The 23,704-nt window shown below is 40.1% G+C and overlaps 1 protein-coding gene across 2 annotated transcripts in view; it reads left to right on the top strand.

The window, feature by feature from the left end:
• Positions 1–21,664, top strand: part of TLR7 (toll like receptor 7) — a 178,871-nt gene extending 157,207 nt beyond the window's left edge. For both annotated transcript variants that reach the window (XM_069639432.1, XM_069639433.1), the window contains one exon: positions 17,335–21,664. In XM_069639432.1, the coding sequence (XP_069495533.1) occupies positions 17,335–20,484 (3,150 nt within the window). In that variant the 3' untranslated portion in view covers positions 20,485–21,664. The remainder of the gene's footprint in view (positions 1–17,334) is intronic.
• The last annotated feature ends 2,040 nt before the right edge of the window (positions 21,665–23,704 follow it).

The following is a 23,704-nucleotide window of genomic DNA, read 5'->3' as shown; positions in this document are numbered from 1 at the left end:
TCTCCTGGGGTTCATACTAAAACATATAGTACCTACAAATAAATGTCAAGCTAAGAGACATTGAATCTATATTCTAGAATGCTCTACCAAGTTCAAGGTAGATGAGGTATTTGAGCTTACCTAATGTACTGCAGGCAAAGAGAATATAAAATGAAAAAGGTTTGGATGTAGCTCATCTAATGGTTCAAATATATCGAACAGTTATCGTCCACCAAGGGGATAGTTCCAAAAATCAGCGTTGATCAATCTACTCTGTGGAATATATTCAAGGATGAATGTTAAATTATGCCCAAGATACAGAGATCGAGGACTCAACTATACTTTACGGAGGGAAAAAATATCTAATAGTCACAGAAATAGATATCACTTTCCAATTACTATTGAAGAACCATGATATTTTTCAAATTAATAGGTTGAGTCCAGTGGGGGTAAAAAAAAAAACTTCTGCTTACCTAACACTCTATATGTAAATTTGGTTTAGAGCACAGTAATCCGGCGTGGAGCACAGTGTGAGCAAGAGGTAAAGGGGTAGAGCCGTTCACGAAAGGAAGGATTCCAAAGTTTGGCGTGGGTCAAAATACACTGTAAAATGAAAAAATATTTTAAGGTGAAATACACCCATGTTGCAAAGCTAAGTGGATAAACACTGAAATAAACAACTCAGTAGTGCTCTGGAAACTGAAACAAGTTTTTTAAATAACCGAGTGGTGCTCTGGAAACTGAAACAAGTTTTGTAAAGAAGAATAAAGGAATCACCACTCACAGTAAAAAATATGTGTAGCAGCAATTCCTCCAAAGGATTCTTTACCTATAATGGACACGAATGTTCCAATAAGATGCGCTCTTATGTTGGAAGAGATGGTAAACTGAGCATAGAGAGTGAAATCAGGATCAACGGTGCACAAGAAGGTCCGGCCAGAGCTCTACCAATACAATGGCTGGTCACGTGAGACACTGTGTGACTCCTAATATATATGCAGTGCGTAAAATACGTGTAGTGCGACACTAGAACGTTACCCTTAGATGACTGAATCAATATTCCAAGATCGCCATAAGTCAAAATAGTAACTAAAATGTGTTACTATTAAATACTAAAACTTAAATCAACTAAGGTTGACAAACTTTAGAAAGTTAATGTTCACTATAAATATGTGCAGAGATAAATATCTATGATCGTGCGTAAGTTGAAAAGAGGATGTAAAAAAAGTCACGTAACCAAGCAATCTGTTGTCAGGGAAACGTACGCTAGAACAAGTTCAGCAAAGAGTTGATAACAGCTCACATTCCATACAGACAAATCTACGGCTAAACTGAATATATAGTTTAAAGAGAAGAGCGCAAGAATGTCATGGTGTTTATTGTCCTGTTATACCAATGACATGAGAATGACAGTGCATGTTGCGCTCTTAACAAGACTGATCAAGATAAGGGACCGCAGATTAAGATCGGAGGAGGTAATTTATCCTTACATAAATGTGCCATGCCCATAGATAGGTATACTGAGAAAGAATCAAAATAACCTAGTGTGTGTGAGGGTGATCAAATGTGAGAGGCACTAGAAATGAAAGTAAACATTTTTCAAAATTAATAATAAATAATAATACAAAAATGGTGTCTAGTAATGAAAGGATGTAAAAAATATATATCAAAATTGTAGAGACAAGTGCATCGGTATCTCTCCAACCCAATATCGTAGAAATAACTTTTCAAAAGATCTGAACAATTTAATACAACCATCTAAGACAATCCCTTAGAGTGTGTGGTTGGCAAAGGCAGCAGAGTAAAATGGATCAAGAGATGTTCTGTCTAACTCAGGATGATAGGTAACTGATTTCATAGACCACAGATAGTTAAGTATAGTCATCCAAAATCAGACAAATACAAATATATGGCTAACTCATCTAATTCAAATGTGTGCCTGTTCACAGCTAGGAAAAGGTCTAAATAAAGCAATTGAGTGCAAAATCTTCATTAAACCCCTTTGGATGGACAGTGTCCAGGCTGTCGATCCAAAACATCTCTCATTCTGAGAGTAGCTTGTTATAATCACCTCCTCTTGAGGATCTCCTTACTACCTCTAAAATGTAAAACTGAATTTGGGCTATAGTATGTTGTAATGTTGTAAAGTGTCTTGCGACAGGAGATTTTTCATTTTCACAGCAGATATTTGATTTGTGTTCTGTCCTCCGTTCACGGGCGTACCGTGCTGTTTGGCCTACATATAGAAGACCAGGTACCACAAGTACCTCTTTGCCTCGGGACGCTGCTTGTGGATCCTGGATCAGGTGCTGCATTTTTTGGTTGCAGCTTCCTACGTGCGACTGCTATTGGATTGACGTGTGTGAAGCCACGCCCCCTTAAACGCTGTCCTCAAATACAGACGTGCGCACGCACAAGCGCGGGCACTAAGCAAGTACCACAAGTACCTCTTTGCCTCGGGACGCTGCTTGTGGATCCTGGATCAGCTGCTGCATTTTTTTTGTTGCAGCTTTCTACGTGCGACTGCTATTTGATTGACGGTAAAGCACCGCTCTTGGGAAGAACTATAGACGTGAAAAACGTTTAATTTGGACAATCCTTACTAATATAATACTAATTTATCTTTGTGCAGTGTGTGAAGCCACGCCCCCTTAAACACCGTCCTCAAATACAGACGTGCGCGCGCACCAGCGCGCACGCACCAAGCAGGTACCACAAAAACCTCTTTGCCTCTTCGCCTCGTCGTTGAGGCGGGAGGTTTATCTTGTGGTTCTCAAATCCACAGTGTTATTTGGGGATAAATAAACGTGAGGGGCGTGGTCTAGTTCCCTATTAACACGTTTGCCATAATGAGAGCACTCAGTTTAAGAAATGGAATGCTGCCGTCTATGAGGTTGGCAACGGCAACGGAAAATCATGAAGATCTGCAGCAAACCTCCTCGAATATGAATTCAACACCTATCAGACCCAAAGGTATTAAAGGGGGGCTGCCCAATATGGACATACGGTCATTTTGTAGTGGTTCTCTATCAGCGCATAGAATAGTCTAGATCAGAGAAAGAACAGCTTATAGAGGAAAAGAAGGTTCCTAGTGCTGCCTCTTCCGGTCTTGTGCTTAAAAAAATGGTCATGTTACCAGATGCCATGGAATGCACACCAAGAGTGCAACTTTTGAAAACTCTGTCGTGTCAATCTATATCAGACACTGCTTTACTTGAGAATATACCTGCGACTGTCCAACCTGTTGCTCCCATTTATCTGACCCCAAGCGCTAATGATTTAGCGGTAATTGACCTGGATCTTAATGACTCTGTATTTTCAAACAAAATGATGTCTGAAAATCTATCTAAATCCCCTATAATGTTTTCTGAGGTGACTCACACCTCAATAGAAACTGTTTCCTCTATCTCTATATCAGAGACAAGTGTCGTACAGACCAACTCACAGGGAATGAATACATCATTTTGTTCGGAAAAAAGCGATTCATCTATAAATATCACATTACAGGCTATGAATTTAGCTATCCAGGCACTAGGGAAAATATATCAAACCATAGACAATCGAATGATAATGCAAGAAACACTTATGCAGAAAATGTTAGCACTATATGAATCATCTAATAGTGAATCTCAATTACAGATGGTTTCTTACTATAAGAATGTGTCACTAAAGACAGTCACCAATTCTATAGCATGCCAGACTGATAAGGTCTCTGACCAAGACAATTTTAATGTGACCGCTGTGGAGCTTGATGAAAGTGGAACAACAACCAGTGCGTTACCATACATTGCCTCAATCATATATGACCCATTAGCATGTATTTCAAATTTGTCTAATGACATATACACAGATCCACCAATTAAATCAGCTGTGGTTTCAAAAGGTGCACTATACCCGATGTTTATGCCGGGAATCCCAGATGTATACAAACAAAAAAATAAGGAAAACTTGAAAGCAATGACTTCCAGTGAGGAGTCAATACCTCAAGTAGTGAAAAAGGGAATCAAGAAGGCCAAGAAAGTGGATTTAAAGTTATCAAAAAATGAATGCTCTTTTAAACACACAGGAGCCTCTTCCACCAAACAATTTTTAAAAGCTATTACGCTCCCTAAAAAGAATCAAATACTCACCTCCCAGGCCATTAAGAAAAGGTATGCTCCGCAAATGCTCATCAAAAAGAAAATGGAGAAATTAAATTTTCAGCCTGTACAAGCAATGAAATATCCTCCTTTGAATGAGCTCTTACAGGCGTTAGGATCTCAAAACACTGCTAGCCCCCCTCCACCTTGTGAACTAGAAAATTCTAATATTCCTAAACCAAATGTGAGTAAGAACTCTAATAGTAAGATTATGTCAAGTGTTGATCATGACAGATCTGAAATTAGGAAAGCGGTTGATGCTTACATGTCTAGTCATGTTCAAACTCAGATTGAAATACCTAAGAGAGCCTATGAATGCATTGAGAGAATGGTTAATCAGAGTCAGAGTGGTTTGAATTCAGTACTAGAACAGGCAGCACAATCAAGGTTAGAAAAAATGAACTTACCCTCAGATCCTAAAAAAACAGTTCTTGAGTCCTCTAAAAAAGGAAATGTCTATTCAGATGAATGTCTCATGGTCGATGCACGAGAGAATGACACACTTCCCTTGAATGATTTGTCGTCTGCTATCATACGACTAATTGAGGGTGCATTAGGGAAAGTACAATCTACTCCCATAATAGGTAAGGAAAGAATTGAAACTAAAAAAACCAATAAAAGAACTCTGGCTGATAGAAGCACTCCCCTAAAGGTGAAACCAGCCCCTCATTCATTAATCTTGACCTGTAAACCACCCCCAATCACTCAATACGATTTAAATCGGAGAGCGGTGATGGCGATATTTTCAGACATCCCGCAGTTGGAAGACATTGTATCTGTCGATTTAGCATTGGTGGAGTTTGTGGAGAATAAGAACTTGAATACAGTAAGGTTCTGGATACAATGCAGGGTAGTGCAAAATCTTATTTGGCAGTCGAAAGATGCCCTGGCTGCACTGGGCTTTGATCTCACTATCGATCATTCTATCTTGCAAGGAGATTTAATGAAAAGCGGCCAATTGCCCCATGTGTCCGTACCCCAGAGACAGCAATCTAATTTAAATCAGACAGAACATCCAATGCCCAAGAAAACAAAAGGTAATGTCACTTTCAATATACCTTGCTCTTGCTCGCACAATACTGAGCGAAGATAGCGAAGCCCAAAAAGTTTGCAAAAGCTTACCCTGGTCAGTTGGAATACTAGGGGCCACAAGCATCTTGCCAATAATGATCAGCATCAGTTAAACAGCTATGATTTGGTGCTTTTGCAAGAAACTTGGCTGTCTGCACCTCCAATCTGGGACCGTTATGAGGTGTTTTTAAATCCAGCCATTAGAACGACAATGGGTAGGCCAATGTCTGGACTCCTTACAGCTGTTAGGAAAAAAAATGGCCTATCCTCAGAACTGTGGGCTATACCCAATGAATTTATGATATTGATCAAAGTCTGCACTCCTGCTGATAACTTTGCCGTGTTAAATTTGTACTGGAACTCAGCGGCAATAAGTGATGACTGTTTCTTCAGAGACCTGAATGGTCTATTAGACATTGTGACTGGTGATCGGCAAACTAGATTTCTTATTCTCGCTGGCGATCTAAACTTGAGAGGCTTGGAAAGCGTGAACGAGCAAGCTAATCAAAGAAATGTGCGCTGGAGAGCACTAGTACAATATAGAGGTCTGCATGTTCTGAATGGAGCTTTTACATCTGACATACCAGCTGCTCCGACTTGGCACAGAGGATCTGTGTCGTCAACTATAGATTACATCTATGTAAATGTGACTCTGTGGCCAAATGTTCAAGATTTCACTGTTATAACCTCAGAAGCCAGTGACCATAATATGTTGACCGCCGAATTGAATGTTCATATGCAAGGTGATCATGGTGAAAAGAAAACAACTAAGGGATGTTTAGTAACAAAGTCAGGCAGGTGTCGTCTCTGATGGTCGGAGGATGCCTTAATGTATTTCTGCGAGCTCCTTAAAGAGTCGAATATGAGCAAGGGTGATAACTCAGATAACTCTGGCATTGTGTACAGCAATATGCTTCAAATATTTCAGCAGACAAAAAGTCTTACTAATTCGCAACAGAGTCACTTACACACATTTGACAACTTGGTACGTATGAGAAAAACTGCCTATCGGGCAGAGGTAAGGAAGCTCGCCAGGCATCCCCCCGCCATCAAAACAAAAATGGTAAAGAAGTTGCGTAACAGCTTTAAGAATTGGGTTAAGTGTCATCGAGGATTGCTTTATCAGAAAGACGGAGCTGAAATGTTAAAAACGCTTGCTAGTAAAAATATTTCTAAGATGTGGGCAGCTTTGAATCAATCCCTTGGACAGCATCAGGTCTGTATTCAGTCCTCTGCAGTTGATACACACACATGGGTTACGCATTTTAGTGAACTCTATGCGGCACTAATTAATAGTTCCCCCTCGCACACATCTGGTATCTTAGCACCCTTCAACCTTTCGTTCGATGAGTCGGAGATACTGCAACTCATAACTACGGCCAGTAAGTCCAAGGCAGTTGGCCCGGATGGTTTGTCCAATTTTGCCATGCAAAGGCACCCTAAATCATGGGCTTCCATTCTCTTCCACATCTTCACAGCTGTCAATTATCATAAAAAATTACCACCTACATGGACTCAAGCAATAACGGTACCAGTTTATAAAAAGGGCGACCGACTGTCTCCGGATAGTTATCACCCGATCTCATTATTGGACGCCCCAGGAAAAATCTTCTGTAGAATCTTATTGAGAGAACTGAATGAGTGGGTTGAAATGAAATCATTGCGAGATCCGTTCCAGTCAGGTTTTGTGAGAGGTTTGGGGACCATTCCAAATATTTTCGCTCTTACTATGGTGCAAGCCCAACAACTAGCGCAAAGACAACCGTTATATCTGGGATTTATTGATTTTAGAGCCACTTTTGACTCAATTGATCGTGAGCGACTCTTTCTTAAACTCAGAGAACACGATTGTCCTCACACCCTGTTATCCTTAATTATACTGCTCCACTCAAACACATCCATGCAAGTGCGTATAACCCTTGATGGGATACTATCACCAAGGATAGTTACTCAAAGGGGTTTAAAGCAGGGATGTGCCATGGCTTCCTTCCTGTTTAATTTGTATATATTAAAAATCAGTGAATTTTTGACCAATTGTGTGGGAGATCCACCTAAGATAGGTACACAAAAAGTCCCGTATTTCTTATATGCGGACAACTTAGTTCTACTATCACAGACCCCACGGGGATTGCAAAACATGCTAGAACAACTTGGCAGTTATGCTCAGGCCAACAACCTTAACATCAATACACAAAAAACTCAAATAGTTATCTGTAATCCGAAGAGAAATTTTAAGGCAAGCGATCATAAATGGCAATTGCAGCAGTGCAAAATTCATATTGTTGACCAGTATCGATATCTAGGTGTAATTATACAACATAAAAAGACACTATCACAATACAAGTGCGAAGTAAGAAATAAGCTACAGTCATTGGTATCACAATCGCGAATACTTCTTTGCAAGGTTGGGAAGTTTTCAATGAAACACATCATTATGTTCTATAAGATGAAGGTAACACCCATCTTATTATATGGTGTTGAAGCTTGCCTCCCTAAAGATCATATATTCTGGGATGGCATAGAGTCCTCCTATTGGAAGCAAGTAATACAACTCCCGACATGTACACCCATAGCGCTGATTCGCTTTGAGCTGGGTCTCACATCTCTTTATTCACAGGTGTTGTGGAAACAATGCGCTTTCCTTCGAAAAGCGCTTACTGGTCTAGAGATTCCAACTATTCTGAAGGTTGTAGCTCACAATTTACTTACGTCAAACAACCTCTTTCCATGGAAATGGCGTAATCATGTTTTAAATGCTCTTAGTGATGCAGCCATATCCATTGATTTACTCATATCGAATCCCAATCGAGCAAAAGTTAAAATATTTCAGTACGACTGTCTCCGGATAGTTATCACCCGATCTCATTATTGGACGCCCCCGGAAAAATCTTCTGTAGAATCTTATTGAGAGAACTGAATGAGTGGGTTGAAATGAAATCATTGCGAGATCCGTTCCAGTCAGGTTTTGTGAGAGGTTTGGGGACCATTCCAAATATTTTCGCTCTTACTATGGTGCAAGCCCAACAACTAGCGCAAAGACAACCGTTATATCTGGGATTTATTGATTTTAGAGCCACTTTTGACTCAATTGATCGTGAGCGACTCTTTCTTAAACTCAGAGAACACGATTGTCCTCACACCCTGTTATCCTTAATTATACTGCTCCACTCAAACACATCCATGCAAGTGCGTATAACCCTTGATGGGATACTATCACCAAGGATAGTTACTCAAAGGGGTTTAAAGCAGGGATGTGCCATGGCTTCCTTCCTGTTTAATTTCTATATATTAAAAATCAGTGAATTTTTGACCAATTGTGTGGGAGATCCACCTAAGATAGGTACACAAAAAGTCCCGTATTTGTTATATGCGGACGACTTAGTTCTACTATCACAGACCCCACAGGGATTGCAAAACATGCTAGAACAACTTGGCAGTTATGCTCAGGCCAACAACCTTAACATCAATACACAAAAAACTCAAATAGTTATCTGTAATCCGAAGAGAAATTTTAAGGCAAGCGATCATAAATGGCAATTGCAGCAGTGCAAAATTCATATTGTTGACCAGTGCGATATCTAGGTGTAATTATACAACATAAAAAGACACTATCACAATACAAGTGCGAAGTAAGAAATAAGCTACAGTCATTGGTATCTCAATCGCGAATACTTCTTTGCAAGGTTGGGAAGTTTTCAATGAAACACATCATTATGTTCTATAAAATGAAAGTAACACCCATCTTATTATATGGTGTTGAAGCTTGCCTCCCTAAAGATCATATATTCTGGGATGGCATAGAGTCCTCCTATTGGAAGCAAGTAATACAACTCCCGACATGTACACCCATAGCACTGATTCGCTTTGAGCTGGGTCTCACATCTCTTTATTCACAGGTGTTGTGGAAACAATGCGCTTTCCTTCGAAAAGCGCTTACTGGTCTAGAGATTCCAACTATTCTGAAGGTTGTAGCTCACAATTTACTTACGTCAAACAACCTCTTTCCATGGAAATGGCGTAATCATGTTTTAAATGCTCTTAGTGATGCAGCCATATCCATTGATTTACTCATATCGAATCCCAATCGAGCAAAAGTTAAAATATTTCAGTATGACTGGGCAGAAAACATAACAAAATGTACAACATATAAAGACTTCAATGTTCTCCTGTTTGGAGTGAAGAAGCATGGGATAATGGCAACTTATCTTGGAAAATTTCCATGCCCTCAACTCAGGAGGAAGTACATGAAATTTAGGTTGAATTTATACGTCACTCATGATATATTATGTAGGAGACAAATTATTACAAATGAGCAAAACTATTGCCGGTATTGTGCGAACACAAATCAGATGGAAACTGTGCAACATTTGCTGACAGATTGCGAAGCAGTAAATGAGGCAAGAAGCAGATGCTTCAAGGATAAATTGATGTTTCAGAATCATCTAACCCAATTTCGAAAATGGCAAACACTTTTCTCCAACCCAAGAACTTCAATACAAATAGCAATTGTCCAATTTTTAGACCTGGTATTGCCGGATACCCTCCTAAGTGAGGATGAAAATCCTGTTTTCTAAATCATAAAACAATGACAAATGTGATTCAATGTTATTCCAGGGATAAGGGAGTAAACGTAATGCTGGTGATGTAGTATTTCATTCCTTTTGCTTTTTTTTATTCTATGACCTTCTTTTTAATTTGGTTGATTTATCAGGAAGTGTCATTATTATCAGTAACTGTTCTTTTATTGTTCTAATTGGTGATTATGTGATATTTCATTTTATGGTCGTTTTCTATCATATCATAGATAATGTTGATAGAAAATGATTTGTATTATGAACTGAAGATAAATGTTGGTACACATTGTGTAAATAATTTGAAAAGTTGTTATACGACTAAACAAATAAAAAGAAAAGAAAAAGAAGACCATAAGGGCATTTGATACTGTAGATAATGCCAGTTGACCTAGAGGTAGCAAAGTCTTTCAATACAATTTTAGTGCCCATATGTGGATGCACAATATAGTCGCCTTTGACTACATTGTTGCAATGACTACAGGACAAGCAAGGGAATGTTCGCTTTTTCAGACCCCCATCCGCTTTCACAAGTCTGTCTCTGAGATTAATACTGTGCTTGTAAACCATCATGGGAGGTAGTGGGAAAAGTTTTAGAACGGTAGGGTCATGGTGAAGGATAGGCCAATTTATTTGGAGTATTCTCTTGATATGAAAACCTTGCCTAGAGTATTTTGATATATGCAAAATGGAGCAAGCTTCCTTCTTAGGTTTAGGGGTAAGCAGTTGTTGTTTAGTGATAGGGGCCGCCCTAGTTTGAGCTTCTTCTATAACTTTCCCAGGGTAAACTCTAGTGGAGTATTTATAAGTAAATATATCACATTCTGTATTGAAATCGTAAACATCTGAGATTATTCTTTTAAGCCGTAAGATTTGGCTGTATGGTAAACCTGACATCATAGCTTTAGGATGAAAACTTGCAAAATGCAAGAGATTGTTAACATCAGTTGGTTTATGGTATAGAGATATTTTGATCCGATTATTAGCAATCATCAATTGAATGTCATGAAAGTGTAATGTTGGCTCACCATAATCTAGGGTAAATTTGATGCGTGAATGTACGCTGTTCAAATATGTGAAAAACTCTTCCAGTTCAATTTTAGAGCCACACCAAATACCAAAAATATCGTCTATGTAACGTTTCTAGATAATAATCTTTGAGGACCATTCCAATTTATCTAGTACATGTGTCTTCTCAAATAAGTACATACAAATATTTGCATAGGCAGGGCCATTTCTGACCCCATAGATGTTCCAGAGACCTGTTCATCAAATTTACATTGATATCTGAAAAAACTGTTATACAGGATAATAATGATAAATTTGATGAGAAGTTGTGGTTCACATTTAACATCTTGTGACTGTAACAATAACCATTCAACTGCATCTGTCCCATCATTATGAGGAATTGAGGTGTACAGACTACACACATCTAAAGAGAATAGTATGCATTCTGATGACAAACATGTAATGTCATTGACATTAGTAAGGAAAACAGTAGCCTCCCTTAAGTAGGTTGGAATGGATTGGACCAGAGGTTGAAGGATCCTATCAACGTATGTAGCTGGTGGGTCCAGGATGCTGTCAGTCCCGTTAACTATCGGTCTTAAGGGAGGATAATGTCTATCCTTATGAATTTTTGGCAGTCCATAAAAGACTGACATAATTGGGTATCTTTTAAGTAGGAAAAACGTAGTTTTCTCGCTAATCCAATCATTGTCAAAAGCTTTGTTAACACAAGTTTCAATTACAGTGCTAGTTGCCGGTGTAGGATCCTGGTCCAATAGAACATACATTGTTGAGTCACTGAGCATTTCCACCATTGTTTATGGTAAAATCTGGTATCCATGATTACCACAGCTCCACCCTTAGCAGGTTTCAGAGTAAATTCTTCATTTTTTGACAAAAATTCAATCTCTCTTAATTGGGAGTCTTTGATGTTAAATGGGGTTTGTTGGGTGTAATTGATCTTCCTAAGGTCACGTTCCACATTATGTTTGAAATGACCAGATTCTGTATTAGAGGATCGAAAAAAAAGATTAGGCTTTATTTCAAGTCAATCATCAACCTCTTCATCCATAAAATCAGACATTTGTGTAGCAAAAAACTATTTAAGTTTGATTTTATGCAAAAGTAGGTGTAGATTAACGAGGCAACAATTATTCTTTGTTAATGTTGTCTGATGTATTTGACATTTCATTAATGTGATGTACGATATTTATATATTTTGTTTGTTAAACATTTTACTGTTCATAAGTAAATACATACATTTTGATCCTTTATGAATTCCCTTTGACTGATTTGTTCAGCTTTGATGGTGTGCGGGGGACTGGAGTGTCTCTAGAGTTAGACACTTATCTTTTGACCCATGAATATATGCACAGAAAGTGAACATATATCTTAATGTGAAATATACAAATGTCGTTCAATAGAATGACTCCTTAGATGAAAATAGCATTGGACTTTTAAAGAAACTTATAAACACCAGAAAATTAACCTGAGAGAAGGCATCTTCCAATAAATATGCTGACAAAGTATAAAAGGTGCTCACCTTTTAAAACCAGCAATCTGTGGTGAAACATTCCCTGGAAAACAAAATCCCAATACGAAACAAGTGCTTGTGGTCTTGTGGGTGAGCGCCTGCACTGGGAACATGACAACCTGAGTAAAATCCTGATAGCCAAATACTTGAACAAGCTTGCCAACCTAAAAAAACCAAAAAAAAACCAAGAGGTTATATCCGCCCTTTGATTGTGTCCTTTACTTGTGCCCTAAAAAGCGGCCACAATCGTGGGGAGAAAAACTGCACTAGTGTCCTGATTGCAAACTCTCTTGCCACATCGTGGGCAAATACTCATGACTTACTTTCCCTTCCATCATTTCCCTGCCTCACCCCCATGTCTGGCTTTCAACAATACTCTGATTTATAAAGATAACTTGAAAAGTACACATACCACAGTGTCACTCAAATATATAAATCCTTATAGAACTATGTTAGGCAAAAAGTGTCCAATTGTGGCATTATTCTCCCCATCTTGACTGGGAGACTACAAATACATGAATGCAATTCAGCAAAAGGCAAAAAATTGTCACTAAGTCCAAAACGTTCAAGGATTGACAGTAGCACGGTTTAAAAAAAAGAATGTGGTTGCCGTCTGTTATTTGATACTAAAAATAAGAACACACATGGCATTTGGCAGTGTGGACTGTCTCCCATCCATTCAGTAACTGGGACCGATCCTGGTTAGTTTCAAAATTAGGAAGGATCCAGCCCCCCTTTAGGCCATGTTGCTCTAAGCAACCATCTATGTTGGTCTTGTAAGGTGGGCTCATTTATTAGGCAACATGCCCTTAGTGGGCTGCCCACTTCCTCGCTTTGAAGGTAAGCAGACTTAGTCCAAGTTACTGCATGCATGGAAAACCAACTGTAGCTTTAAAAATATCTGTGTTGTGTTTATTATTGACTCGGGGACTACTCGGGGACTGCAAATACCAGAATTCAATTGTCTATGGGCCTCATTACACGGACGGCGGTAAGGGTTAACGGTCACCGTTAATGGCAACGGTCACCGTTAACCCTTACCGCCGTACTACGAGGTCCCTTTGCAGGTTGGAGGATTTAACGCCTGCTTCTTGCAGGCGTTAAAATCCAACCCACTAAGGGACCTCAGAGCTAATTACGGCACCGCAAAATTGCGGTGCCGTAATTAGCGCCTTCCCCATTTCCATAGAGAAATGGGAATGGGGAAGGGCAATGGCGGAAAGGGGATTTACCGCCCCTCCAACCTTGGAATGGGGCGGTAAATCCCCTTTCCGCCAAGGTGGTGCCGGTATGGAGCTAATAGCGCCATGGCTCACCGCCTACCGTGTAATGAGGCCCTATGAGTGCAAATCTTTCAAGAACTGAAAACAAAATTCTAATGCCCATTTGCTCGCCTATCCATGCAGTAAACGGTACTGACTCTGCTTAGCTTCAAAGCAGGACTGACCATGCTTAGCCTCAATGCAAGCGAAGGGACGACCCGTTTCTCTAAGTGGTCTTGTAAGATTTAACTATTTATCAAGCAACATGGCCTGAGGGGGCAGGCCCCTTCCTCACATTGAAGCTAAGCAGGGTCTGTCCTAGTTACTGCATGGATGGGAGACCTGGATGGCTATTGAGTCACTGGCCATGGTCAGTGATTTTTCACGCACCGCTGTTTCTGTGATGCAGTTTGCTTTGAGATCACGACTATAGGCTACGTGTTGAAAACTCAGTCCCTTGACCCTCAGCAACTCCCAAATTCCACTTGGTGCATCTTTTTTGACCTGCAAATGGCTTTTTTCCTACGTTTCATTTTCCCATAGCATCAGCTATAACCTTGGCTATCTCTCACATAGAGAGAAAAACGAGATGGCGTCTGTTTCATTTCTAAAAACACCCAGTTTTGGCAATTTACCCAAGATATAGCTATCTATTTTTGTGATGGGGCACCCATTTCTCCGTCAAATATTTAAATAACTACTCCACGAAAAAGAAACGACAACAAACAGCACGCTTTTCAATACTTTGTGTCCAAATTGTTTCAGATCTGGTCCAAATCTGTCCAGCGGTTTGAAAATAGACCTTGTTTATCTATGGGAACATGAATGGGAAGTAGGGCAGAAAACTTGGCAACATTTTTTTTGTCTTCTTAACTTTTTTTTTATTTTTTAACAAATCTTTACAAAGTTTGCAGTCTGGGGGCGTGGGGTGCAAGTCCCAAATCACTTTCAGAATGACACCCAAATCTGTTGCGCAAATCAAAAGTTATTAACAATAGAATTTTCAGAGGTTCCTATGAGAGTCTGATTAACCTTAACTATATTGCAGGGTCTGTGGTAGTTATGAACCCTGTAGTTATGGTTAAGTTGCCCATTTCAAGAGCAGTTTTTGGGTGGCTTATGCATATGCATATGTATGCATTGATGCTCTACATATACTCTTTATACTTACACGTGTGTAGTAATTCTTGTATTGTTAGCTGCTAATTCCAAATTTAACATTAGTCAAGATTCTGATAGGCTTGGACTTATGATTCTACTGGCCAAACATTCCAGATTACAAATACTCTACATCTATTGTCCAAGCTGCATCCATTCCCTATGTGTATGTATTATTAGATTGCCGTATTAACAACAAAGCTTCAGTAGAACGTTTCTGTTTCAATAAGTGCATTTTGTGATCCATGGAGTAGTTTATAAGAGCCCTCCAGATCACCCTTCATATGTTGCTAGGAACACTCTAAACAGAAATCCTGATCAGGATTGTTACAGAGGAGTGATGTTATATGGGATGCTTTCATTGATGTAATCGATGATGCCATTTGTGATGTAATCTTTGAGCTCCTGGGTGTTCGTCTTAGCAGTGTCTGATGGTGACTTGAGTTATGGTTGCATAGCTTACCATAACTGGTGAATTTTTTCGGTTTTTCGATTTTACCTAGCAACCGTAACGTCCCTTTGACAAAGTGTTTGCCAATGAATTTCATAGGTTTTAATTAGTGGAAATTAAAAATAGCATCCCTTTAACAAAGTTCTTTCAGTGAATCTCATAGGCTTTAATTAGTGCAACTTCACCATAACATCGCTTTAGAAAAGTATTTCAATGAATTTATATTTTACATTCACTGAAAAAAACCTTAGTTAAGCTGCAGTTAAGTTGCAGAGATTTAAGGCAAAAAAAACCTTGACATTCACTAGATGTGGGAAGTCATGACCAGCTTAAATCACCGCTCTCCGTTTGAACAACCCAAAATGCTATGCCCTCCATAAGGCCATTTTGTATGCCATTGTGAATCTGTTCCCTTATAATACATATGTGCTTATCAGCTTTGAAACAGGAATGTGGCGAGTTTAGCTGGTCATGACGTCCCACATCTGCTGAATTTCAAGGGTTTTGTTGCATTAAACCTGTGCAATTTAGCGGCACCTAAGCTACATTTTTTTCAGCGAATTTATAGGGTTTTGTTATACCACCGTTTATTTATGGGCCACTAGGCATGGCCATGCCTTCGGCCATGTCCACTGTTCACTGTACATGTTCCCCCAACATATTTCTTTTGAACCCACTAGCCAGTGCTGTGCCAAATTTAAATTTGAAAACACTACCGGGCCACTAGCTTCCGGCCGTGTCCACCATACATGTTTCCCCACTGTTTCTTTTGGACCCACTAGGTGGCCGTGGCCTCTAGCCACTATACATGTCTTACAAGTCCACTACCCAAAGCCTTTGGACCTGGCCAATGAGCAAAGCCTTCGGCCATGCCGACTGTACATGTTCCCCCAATATGTTTCTCTAGGACCCACAAGGTGAAAGGCCTTCCTTTGGCCATGTTAACTGTACATATTTTCCCAATATGTTGGCCGTGGCTATTATACATGTCTTTTGGGCCCACTGACAACTACTGAGACAAAGTTTGCCGGAGCTCCGCTCTGTCTATTTCTGGCCCATTTCCTAACCTGCGCATATATCTATCTTTGCATCTCATTTATTTCAATCTGGGTACATTTAAATAAGTGCAATTTTGCATAAATCCATGTAGCAATATGTTAGAGATGTATGCATCTCCAAAATATTGCTTTAAGGATTTATATATCTGTCATGCTTTTTATTAGGATTTCTGAATTGCTCAAGCCATTTCTTTATAAAACAGTATTCTTAAAAGCCAAAGATTAACACAAACTCCTACCAATTACTCCTAAGAAGAAGTGTAGTCAAGTGCGGCATCTTAAGCACTTGACTGCATATCTTCTTCTATGTAGTTGGTATGAGTATGTGTTATTGTTTGGCTTTTAAGAATACTCTGTTTTACAAGCAGTTCCATTCTTATAGCAATATGTAAGCAAAAACAGTATAATTGTAGCTTACCCCCTGTATCCTCCCTTGACAACAGTTTCACAATGCCTTCTAATAAAGTGATTGTAACATTTCAAAAAGTGGGGGATAGAAAATGCCTACACAATGACTATGCAAACACTAGTGTCTTTGCCAATGCTTGATCTATTAAGTAGCATAATAAAATTCGAAAACAATCAGATGTACATTTGCAGTGTACATCTCTGTTCTATGTGTTTTTACAGTGTATTTTTTCACCACACCTTTTTTACCACTGATTCCTTTTTACATTTTTTGCCACAAAATGTGCGAAGACACATACCGCACCACCCTTTTACCACCCCCACCATCTCACTCCCCAACCCATACTGCCTCATGCAAACACCACCCATGCATTTTGAAGCAAAACGCATTTGTAAAAAATATGCGGCGTAAAAAAACTGCAATTAAAATGATGCTGTAAAAATACTGCCTAGCCACATCACCTGCCAATGTTTTTCAATGTCCTTACTCTCTGACACGCCCTGGTTTGGGCATGTCTTTCAGGGATTGTCCCAACATGTGCATGGATCTCGAACTCCAAAAATGTTTGTTCACTTGTGAAATCAGTACCACAGAGAAATCATGTTTATGATTTGAGCGCACAGAATCTAAATGCTGATATGATGTGTCCCACATGTCTCTACTTAAGATCTTTCATATTTTTCTATACCTCTAGGTACCTGCACAAAGCTCCTGGGTCATGCTGCTCCACTTTGTTGTTCTGATATCGCTGTATCCAAATGTACCTGCAAATTCCTGGTATCCCAAAAGCCTCCCATGCGATGTGGCAGAATTTGCACAAGAAGGCGTCTTACTGGTGGACTGCACTGATCGCCGACTTACAACAATCCCAGGAGAAATTCCCTCCAACGTCACCAACTTGACTCTCACCATTAACCACATCCCAAACATTTCACCCTCATCCTTTCACCGCCTCCAGAAACTAGTGGAGATTGATTTCAGATGCAACTGCGTGCCGGTCAGATTGGGGCCAAAGGACAATGTTTGCACTAAGAGACTTCAAATTGAGAACAACAGCTTCATGCCACTCACACATTTAAAATCTCTGTTTTTGGATGGAAACCAGCTCTTGGCAATCCCTCGGGGACTACCTCCGAACTTGGAGTTACTAAGTCTTGAAGCAAACAATATTTTTTCAATCACACGTGACAATCTAACTGAGCTTGGAAATATACAGATTATCTATTTGGGACAGAACTGCTATTACCGGAACCCTTGCAATGTGTCATTTTATATAGAGACTGATGCTTTCAGCAATCTTACAAAATTATCAATTTTGTCACTTAAATCCAATAACCTTACTCGTGTACCAGGAAGGTTCCCTTCTACCTTAAAGGAACTATATTTATACAATAACATGATTCAATATATCCAAGAAAAAGATTTTCAGAATCTTGCCGATTTGGAGATTCTTGACTTACATGGCAACTGCCCCCGGTGTTACAATTCCCCTTTTCCCTGTACCCCGTGCCCAGACCATGCATCAATTGAAATCCATGATTCAGCCTTTCACTCCCTAAGAAACCTAAGAATCCTGCGGCTCCAGAGCAATTCATTGCGCAGCATTCCATGCACCTGGTTTAAAAACACTAGAGGACTCCAAGTTTTAGACCTTTCCCAAAACTTTTTAACTCAAGTAATGGGTGAAGCTAATTTTTTGCCTTCTTTGCCCAATCTAAAGGAGCTAGATTTTTCTTTTAATTATGACCTACAGTTATACCCCACATTTATGAAACTGTCAGACTCATTTTCCACTTTATTATCCCTGGAAACCTTTCGAGTTAGGGGGTATGTGTTTAAAGAACTTGATCAAATTCATCTTCGTCCATTGCTGAGTCTAAAAAATCTGACAGTCCTGGATCTGGGAACTAATTTTATTAAGATTGCAAATTTAGGCCTATTTATGGATTTTCCTTCCCTGCATCTGCTAGATCTATCGGTAAATAAAATATCACCATCCAGTGAATCCGATCAGGGATCTTGCTCAAATTCCAGGGATTCACAAAACATCTACAGCACCAGTGGGCTTAGGGAGGCTCATTATTTTAGGTATGATGAAAATGGTCGCAGTTGCAAGACCAAAGAAAAAGAAAATATACCCTTTATACCATTTGTTAATGAGGACTGCCGCAAATTTGGAAAAACCTTGGACTTGAGCGTCAATAACATATTTTTTATCAATGCCAAGGATTTCCAACACCTCACTTTTTTGAGGTGCCTCAACTTGTCAGGCAATGCCATCAGTCAATCTTTGAATGGAAGTGAGCTTCAATATCTACGACAATTAAAATATTTGGATTTTTCAAATAATAGGCTTGACTTTTTGTACCCGACTGCATTCCATGAACTGACACAGTTAGAAGTGCTGGACCTCAGTAACAACAAACATTATTTTCTATCAGAAGGGATCACTCACATGCTCAATTTCACAAAGTATTTGCCCTCCCTGAAGAGGCTGCTCCTAAACTGGAATGAAATTTCTACATCTACCAACAAAGACATGGACAGTTCATCTCTTCAAATCCTTGAGTTTAAGGGAAATCGTCTAGACGTGTTATGGGCAGATGGAATTTTGGAATATCTGGATTTCTTTAAACCGTTAACAAATCTAAGGAAGCTAGATATTTCCTACAATCACTTGTCTTTTGCCCCTCCGGGTTGCTTTGAAGGCATGCCTCCTAAACTTCAAGAACTCTACTTAAACAACAATGGTCTTAAAACATTCAACTGGGGGAAGCTTCCCTTTCTTCAGAATCTAAAAGTCTTGGACTTGAGCTACAACATGTTGACCACTGTTCCCCGGGAGCTTTCCAACTGCACATCAACCCTTGCTAAAATGATTTTGAAAAGTAACCACATCAAGAGACTGACTGAACACTTTCTACTAGGAGCTTTCCAGTTGAGATATCTGGACCTTAGTGATAACAAGATTGACATAATCAGCAAGTCCAGCTTCCCGACAGATGTGATCAACAACCTGGACATCTTGCTACTTCAGGGTAATCCTTTCAAGTGCAATTGTGAGGCAGTGTGGTTTGTTTGGTGGATAAATCAAACTACTGTCTATATTCCCCGTCTTGCCACTGATGTTACCTGTGCAGGTCCAGGAGCGCATAGAGGCCAAAGTCTGATTGTTTTGGACCTGTACACTTGTGAAAAGGAATTTTCACTTGTCATACTACATTCTGTGTCAGCATCCATTATACTCTGCCTCATGGTGATCACGGTCTCAAATCACCTCTTTTACTGGGACATGTGGTATAGTTACCACTTCTGTGCTGCCAAATTGAAAGGTTACCGGCGTTTGGTTTCCTCAGAAAAGTGTTATGATGCATTCATTTCCTATGATACGAAAGATGTGCCTACATCTGAATGGGTTTTTGAAGAACTAGTTCCAAATCTTGAAGGCCGTGGTGGGAAACAGATTAATTTATGCCTGGAGGACAGAGACTGGGTTCCAGGCCAACCAATATGCGAAAACCTCTCCGAAAGCATACGTATGAGTAGAAAAACTGTCTTCGTGCTGACACACAAGTATGCACAAAGTGGCCATTTTAGGATGGCCTTCTACATGGCACACCAGTGGCTTATTGATGAAAAGAAAGATGTTATTATATTCATATTTCTAGAGAAAGCCCTGCGGAATTCAAGATACTTAAAATTAAGGAAGAGATTGTGTAAAAGGTCAGTTCTGGAATGGCCGACCAACCCCCAGTCTCACTATTATTTCTGGCACTGTCTGAAAAACGCCTTAAAAATTGACAATCATATGGCATATGACAAACTACTAAAAGAGATTGTTTAGCCCAGGAACTATCTAGGAATCCATGCATAATATTTGCACATACATTTCTTGGCTTTCCCTTCAGAAGGACATTTTGCATTGGAGGTGTCCACTTTGCTCGAACCTCTATTTGTGTGAAAGGTCTTGGCAATAAATATCTTACCTATCAAATGGGAAGACACATCCATCTTCATTTTCAGAGCATTTAATATTGGTGTTTAGCCTGATTAAAAGTGCCCGCTTGCCATGCTTACGCCATCGTCTTTTCACATGTTTGATTTTTAAACGTGCACTTTTGCGCCTATGTCGTTTTTTCACCTAATTTTTTTAAAACTATAAATCTGTTGAGTGTTTGAGGGTAGGGTATTGGGGGTGATGGTGGCAGGGTGGGGTGGTGGGGGTGCGCTAAATGGTGAAGGGAGACACCCATCATTTAAACAAAAAAAGTGCACATTTAAAATGAAAACGTGCAAAAAAACAGTGACAAAAAAACGTGGATCTGATTGTGCTATTTAATATTGGCACATGGTTTAGTTGTAGGTGTTCCCAGTTTTGGCAGGTAGTGGATGTCAAGAAGAAGCGGATGATATCATCTGATCATGAACACACATCGGGGTTCAGTGGGAAGGATGAGATTAGGACCCTGGATGCCTGGTACTACATTCAACAACATAGCGTCAAGCGCACATCACGTATCACGCCTGATTCATGCAGCTTCTAAGTGCTGTAAAAATCAATGCCAATATCACTACTGATTAGTGCTCCTCAATGTATTGAAACAAGGCGTGGTAAAAGACTGGGTGAGCCTGACTGGGGTATAAACCTCATGGTGCACAGCATCCTCCTGTTGTCATGGAGCGCACTGTGTGCACTTGAGCAAGCCTCTGATGTGTTATATTAATTATTCCACAGCAAAGAACAATGTTTTGGGAAACTGTCATTGTTTTCTGTCACAGGTCTTTATTCTCAGTTGTCATGATACCTAACGACATTTTGCATGATTTGCACAAAACTAAAAATGCCCCAGCGTAACAATATTGCATATGGGTCCTGGTGTTTGTAGTGTCGAAACTAAAAGTCCTCTGGAGAAACATTGGTCTAACCAAACATGGCGATTTAAGCTGGGCGGCTCTGTTGATCATACATTAGTTACACAATGACCTTGTCAATAAAATAATAAATCACTCCTCTGTTTCTCAAATCCTGTGTCGAGCAGTTTAATGCTACACTTGTTTGCATTATCAGAGTGTTTTGTGCTAACCTAGGGAACAAGGCTTTAATAGCCTTTAAACAATTCGTTTTTCAACACAGGCTGGTTCAACCATGAGGCTTATGATCAACCAATTGTATGCTGCAGAATTAACTGACATTTTTTATGTTTATCCATTGCCAATGAGAAAATGTCATTCCACTAATTTGGGCAAAATGGCGGTGCAAATCAACCAAGCAGAGTTGGAAACGAGAAGCTGTTTAGTTCATTTATATATTCTAGTGCTTAGTCCATTCATAAGGTATATCTTTTTTAAAAGAGTTTAACGAGTTTAAACACCTGCTCACAAAGGATGCCAGCATCATATCAGGTTGCACTCTTCCATAAAGTCAAGCCTTTCAACCCATCCCCAATTTAAGAACAGATATCCAATCCCTGGTCGTCTCCCACATGGACAGTGGCAATGCCCCTCTCGTAGGAGCCTGAGATGCCACATTGGCTCCTCTGAAAGACATCCATTATCAAAGGACTCAGAAAATTCAACCACGTCATCTTCATCCTCAAGGCGCTGCACCAGGCACCTCTTGAAGAATTGATTAATTCATATTTTATAACATGCTTAATAGTAGGGGCCAGCTTCTAATCACACATATGGGATTTGAACCTATGTTTGTTACGGCGGGTGTTCGGAAGACCTCGCTCTGGCATCGTTGGAGGTTACAGCCAAGAACGAGGGTCTGTACCTCCAACATGGAGCCCGAACCGAGAAGGAGCGGTATAGCTTTTCAGGACGAGAGCGAGGCTCCTCCCCCCTCTCTGGAAACACTATATGGATCTGAAGCGGCAGGAGTACGGCGCGTTGCTACTGTTTACAACAGCTACGCTCCGTGAGTCATCATCTCTGCGATACGCGTCTCACACTACGTTGCTTTTTTGCTTCTACTTGTGATTTCGTACTCCCCTCTGCTTACATTTCTCTTCAGGGACACTCCCCCTTTCTGTTTCGCTTGTCCCAGCCTCGCACACACTACCGGCTCGAATACGTGGACTAAACACGCATCAGGCCATTGAAAGCAATCCCTTTCTCTGACTTAGCATACACCAACAGTCTGTACTTTCCTTCTATTAATATTTGCTGTCTCCCCTGTCAGTATCCAGCACATACAAGTCATGTTCCGGTGCAGTCACAACTCCCCCGAGGTCCCATCCTCAAAGTACCTCCGCCAGCATTCTCCCAGGTAGGACCCTCTGGCAGTTTTATCTCCTTTCCTGACATCTCCGCTTTAATAAATTCTACATAAACCCTTCCTTTTCTTTTCTTTAAACCTGCACAGACTGGATCCTGTTCTTAGCGACCAGAGTCTCTTCACAATAGCCCTCGAGAATTCCTCTCAGGTACCTTCCCTGCAGTGTCCCTATTTACCCTAGAGTGGTTATTTCTAAAGACTATTGGGGTAACACTATTCATTCCATCCCTCCAGAAAGGGCTGTTCAATTAACCATTCAAGAAGACTTATTCCGACACTCCCCTGCAAGACTTTCGTACTCCATCGCTAAGGATCAACGAGGCCAGTCACCCCTTCAACTCTCGACACCGGGTTTTCTTCCCGCAAGAGGGTTTCCCAGAGGCCTCCTTTCGGCACCTGTGTTGGAAGGTGTGGCAAGGGAGTTTCCAGTAAGCTTACACGCACTCCTACAAACCGAAGACAAGGTAGGAAGTTTCTTGTTGTGGCCTGTAAGGTTGTTTTGGGGTTTCTCCAAAGAAAAAGAGGAAACATGGTTAAAGAATAGTGTAAATCTGTTACAATGTTGCTCTGTGTTGTCTTGTTTCCAAGATAAGTGTGTTGCCCCTGAGCTATCCTCCCAGCAATAGTAAATCATGTTAAAAGCCTGCATCACATACAAAGCAGTTACAAAACCTCTTTACATGGCCGAGAGACTCCCCTTCTCTGGATGTAAGCACACCACCAGACGCCATGGCCAGATTGGAAATGAGGAAGTACAAGAGAGAAACAGGCCTGCCATGGATCC

The sequence above is a fragment of the Ambystoma mexicanum genome, chromosome 7q (assembly GCF_040938575.1).
Source record: "Ambystoma mexicanum isolate Mex_15411 chromosome 7q, UKY_AmexF1_1, whole genome shotgun sequence".
In the NCBI taxonomy this organism is placed as follows: Eukaryota; Metazoa; Chordata; class Amphibia; order Caudata; family Ambystomatidae; genus Ambystoma; species Ambystoma mexicanum.
Note: the sequence above shows the minus strand (reverse complement) of the source record. Positions and strands in the feature narration are given on the sequence as shown.